The sequence below is a fragment of the Brassica napus genome, chromosome C7 (assembly GCF_020379485.1).
Source record: "Brassica napus cultivar Da-Ae chromosome C7, Da-Ae, whole genome shotgun sequence".
NCBI classification, from domain to species: domain Eukaryota; kingdom Viridiplantae; phylum Streptophyta; class Magnoliopsida; order Brassicales; family Brassicaceae; genus Brassica; species Brassica napus.
In genome coordinates this window covers 33,175,342-33,180,099 of record NC_063450.1, presented here as the reverse complement: position 1 = coordinate 33,180,099, position 4,758 = coordinate 33,175,342, and the positions used below count along the sequence as shown (strand labels likewise).

The window sequence follows — 4,758 nt, the reverse complement described above, 5'->3', positions numbered from 1 at the left end:
TTTTTAAATTGAGATAATACATATATATATATATATAGTATATTATATTTCAATATATATAATAAAACTTATAACAAAAATATCTACTATAATTTTTAGACATTAATATATATATATATATAAACATGCATAAACCCAAAAATAATTTTTTAAAAATTAACAATGTGGTCTTAGAAAGATATTTTAAATTTATTATTAGACCGCTTCTGCATTTGGTAGTCAACAAGTCATAAGTATCTCACAAATACATCAATTTCAAACATGTGTACTAGTCAAACAAATGCTCAATAATGCTTAAGACCACAAATTCTCGCAGCCGCACCCGCAACCCATATGTCTAGCCAGACCCTTATTTTAAAAGATCTTATAGCTTTAGCTAGTGATTTCTTACATAGCGAATCAAATTTATACCGAATCAAATTTATATCATTTATTTATAAATTTGTGCGCACATATTAAAAATATATTAAATTCTATATATTTTTGTTACAAAAAATTTAATAAATAAAATTAGTTTAGTCAAAAACAATATTGCATTATAGAATTGGTCATAAATGTCAAACTACAATAAATTTTAACATAAAAACTGAAAATTTCATTTATTTCGAATCAAACAATAATTCTCTTAAACTTCAATATATTATGAGACACATGAAGTATTAAATAGTTATAGTAATTAAATTATTGTATTCTTATAAAAAAATTCCATAAAATATATGTGTCAAAGACTCAAATGCAATTTGTATCATATGGAATAACTTCTTCTTTTTTTTGCTAAAAAATATGGAATAACTTAATATGTATGATTTTATTTATAGATAAGTAAATGACTTGGAATGGATCTAGAAATTTCAGAATTATTTAGAAAATGTTATTTAGTTGGATAGTTTCTTTATAATCAAATAGGTAAAGGTTAAAGCTTGAAAATAAGGATTATTAATCATATGTTGAATTATATAAACTAATGAATAAAAATATTTTGCCTAAAATTATATATTTGACGTACAGTCAGGGGAATGAGTATCAATCACCTCATGTGGCTATTGTTAGTTTGTTACCAAAAAAATAAGAAAATCATAATTAATTTCGTGTAGATTCGATCCTTTTGGCATTTTTCCATTAAAGTGCAACTGAAAAGGCATTTTATTGTCCTCACGTATGTATGTTCGTAGAATCACGGATCCATTACGCGTTCTCGCAACGCTAAAATAGTACGTAACAAATATATTCTTATCTCTCTCTCTTTGACCCCTATATTTTAGTTATATTTCACAAACGCCTCTATAAGTACTGAAAAATCGCTCGAATTGAAATCAACTGTTCAGTTAGCCATTCATTTCACTTTGATATTTCAATATATTTTCTAAATTTTCATTAATAACACCAGTACGTGTCGTTATTCTTGTTGAAAATGTGTACCTCATTAATATTTATAAAGAATAATTGTACGTGTGTAAGGAATTTTTTATGAAATATATTTTTTCAGAATCTTTGCCGCGTAAGGAAATTTTTTTTTTCTTTTTTTGCTAAGAAGCGTAAGGAAATATTTGTACGTGTGTAAAGCAAACTCATCAATATATATCTTCAAACACCTTCGTTATATTTTCTATCTTCCAATTCAGTTTCGACATTTCTCGCTATTCGTCTTGGGTAAAAAAGCTCTCATATCTTTCAAGTTTTATGTCTACTTATTGATTACTCTGATGTATCTGTTTCATACCATGATGAAAAAGCTTGACGTTAATGCCTCTTTTTATGCAATTTGATTGGGAGTACTTACGCTGATCTCTAAGCTAATCAATGATTCATTACATTATTTCCTGGTTTAGCTCGTTACTTGAATCTTGTTTTTCTGCTTGATCGCCTGATGAAAGCTTGAAGTTCACGCTTTGTTTGTGCAAGTTGAATGGGGTTGGATTATGTTGTTGTTTTGGCTTAAACCAAGTGGTGTTTATTGTCTTTTTGTGTAGGTTTTTTTTTGTCGATTGAGAGAACATGGGAGGTGACAAAGACAGAGGGTTTCATGGGTATCCACCCGCTGGATACCCGCCGGGTCCTGGGGCTTATCCACCAGCTGGATACCCACCACATCAAGGTTACCCTCCACCACCTGGTGCCTACCCTCCAGCTCATGGTTATGGAGGTTATCCTCCTGCATCTGGTCATGCTGGTTATCCTCCTACTGGCTATCCTGCTCATCACTCAGGTACTGTATCTTCTGTATTGCCTCCTGCAAACGACCTTTCTAGTCCTCCCCTGTAGCTTGACAGTATCTTAAATGTTGTAAATGTCTCCTTGTTAAGAAGTTTAAAAGTAATTGAAGTTGTCTTAGATGAAGTAAGCGTAATAGAATCTTAAATTTAGTATCATATATGTGGTAGATTTTAACTCAAGAAGATGTTGAAAATGAGTGTTTGTATATATGTCGTTACGATAAACCAAGATTTGGTATCATATTTGGTGTTAGATTTTACTTTAGAAAGAAATAGGAACAAAGTATTTTCTGATACCTTTTCTATTAATAAAGATGTAATTTTAAAATTCCTATCTTACTATCACGTGGGATATTACAATTTATGCCACTGATTTTAAACTAAAACACAAGATCTTATTGATGACATTTTTGTAATTTAACAATCCCCTAGAAATATACACATTTCATCCACCTATTATAATTTATATAGTTTAAACTACAATAATCAACACTAACCGCATACATCAACTAACATATATAACCGGGATACAAAAACACTCATCACACAAAACATTAAAGGATCAGTCTAACACGTTTAACATTTTGTAAAAATAACCCATCCCCAACAAAAAGTGCTTCCACTATATATAATATAAATATATAACCATGTTAAATATTTTTAAATTTAAAGTTAACCTTTTCCCATATATATTAACGAATATGATAATATAGAAAAGGTAATAATTTTTCATAAAATTGTGAGACCTTTTCACAAAATATAAATTATTTTTTGCCAAAAAATATTTGGTAAAATAAATATATTAATATACATACTAATTGTTAGATTAACTCATACAAAAAATAATATATAAATGATTTATACGATGATAGATATCAAATAAGAAATAACTTATTTATCATATAATTTTGATTTATTTATCAAGATACAGTACAATATGAAAAAATGTCACACATATACAAATAATTAAAATCATTGAACAAGTATAAATATTTGACACTACAAATTGAAAAACATCCATAATTGTTTAAAAATAATATCCGCGTAGCTGTGCGGGTCAAAGTCTAGTCGTATTGTTGTAGTGAAGATAGCTTTGTAGATTTACGCTTACTTCATCTGATTTGTCTTTACTCTTGTTTCAGGACACGCAGGAGGAATCGGGGGTATGATTGCTGGTGCTGCAGCAGCCTATGGAGCTCACCACGTAGCTCATAGCTCTCACAGCCCTTACGGACACGCTGCATATGGTCACGGATATGGCCATGGTCATGGCTATGGTTATGGTCATGGTAAGTTCAAGCACGGGAAGCACGGGAAGTTCAAGCATCACGGAGGCAAGTTTAAACGTGGGCATGGGATGTTCGGAGGAGGTAAGTTCAAGAAGTGGAAGTGATGTAAAAGCCCCTTTGATATGTCTCTCTGGACTGACCAGATGTTTCAAATAAATCACAAACATTATAAGTTTTAACTTTCGTCGGTTTAGAGATCGCTGGTTCGAATTGGGATAATTCAGGCTTAATAATGAACATGGTATTATTATATGGACGTGTACTATGAAGCTATCTATGGCTTTTCTAATGACATATTTTGTTTTTATAGATTTTATATATTATGTTCTTGTATATATTGGTTTTGACTTTGCTCTATAGTAGAAGTCATGAGTATGATCAAGGTGACCTATATAATAGTTTCTGATTTCTTACCCAACACTATCGGTGTATTCACTCAGTAATTTAAAAATATGAATTTCGATACGTACATAGTTTGGGTGATTTTATATATATAATTGTTATAATTTATTACTAATTCTCTAAGTATTATCATTTGAAACCATGAAATTCTATTTTTTTTTTTAAAAAAAACACCTTAAATCAATGCCTATTAATTTTCAACAGTAATAAATTTGATGCCACTTTCTAATAGGTCGTTCAATCAATTTACATTAGTGTTTTTAAAATCAAACTGGACCGGCCGGTTAAAACGGTTCAACTGTGACTCCTTTATTTAGCAGAATCCGTTCCAAAACCGAATTTGAGTTGAACCAGTAAAATCAGCCAAAAACCATTGAAACTAAAGTTAAATGACACTAATGTAAATCCCAGTTTGATATTTAAGTTATATTTCAACCAAGAACCGGTGACCCGGTTTTGCTGTAAATCCCAGTTTGATATTTAAGTTATATTTCAACTATTGTTTTCAGTGGTTTTCACATTAAAGAAGTTTACATTAAAGAAGTTTTTTCTTTCCATTTGATTTGATTTAATTAGTTATTATTAAATTTGAAATAATGATGGACTAATAAAAAGTTCTCTGTACACGAAGATAAAATTGTAGAAAACGATCTTTACATAAAATGGAAAATGCAGAAGAGGAAACGTATGTAAATAGAATTGAGAAAAAATACAATTAAAGAATAAGAAAAGTTGATGGTGCTCATGGAAAGAGAAAATAATTACTCATTGTTATTTATTTTTCCGAATATTGTATTCCTATAAACGAAATATATATACATTTATTTAAGTGATATTATCATATATATATGTGT

At 29.6% G+C, this 4,758-nt stretch overlaps 1 protein-coding gene across 3 annotated transcripts; it reads left to right on the top strand.

Annotated features, from left to right (window-relative positions):
- Positions 1-1,320: 1,320 nt before the first annotated feature.
- Positions 1,321-3,811, top strand: LOC106381259 (glycine-rich protein A3). Of its 3 annotated transcripts, none has more exons than XM_048762357.1 (3): positions 1,321-1,386; positions 1,971-2,206; positions 3,356-3,811. In XM_048762357.1, the coding sequence occupies exons 2-3, from the start codon at positions 1,996-1,998 to the stop codon at positions 3,604-3,606; spliced, it is 462 nt and encodes a 153-aa protein (XP_048618314.1). In that variant the 5' UTR covers positions 1,321-1,386; positions 1,971-1,995; the 3' UTR covers positions 3,607-3,811. The 3 variants fall into 3 exon arrangements, with proteins under 3 accessions (XP_048618314.1, XP_013676602.1, XP_048618315.1); XM_013821148.3 differs by lacking the exon at positions 1,321-1,386 and adding an exon at positions 1,494-1,652 and having other exon boundaries at positions 1,972-2,206; XM_048762358.1 differs by lacking the exon at positions 1,321-1,386 and adding an exon at positions 1,645-1,772.
- Positions 3,812-4,758: the final 947 nt, after the last annotated feature.

Bases quoted from the DNA above. Each gene is read 5' to 3' on its own strand.
- LOC106381259 (XM_048762357.1), top strand. From the start codon at position 1,996: ATGGGAGGTGACAAAGACAGAGGGTTTCATGGGTATCCACCCGCTGGA. The intron at 2,207-3,355 runs GTACTGTATCTT...CTCTTGTTTCAG, and splicing joins CTATCCTGCTCATCACTCAG to GACACGCAGGAGGAATCGGG.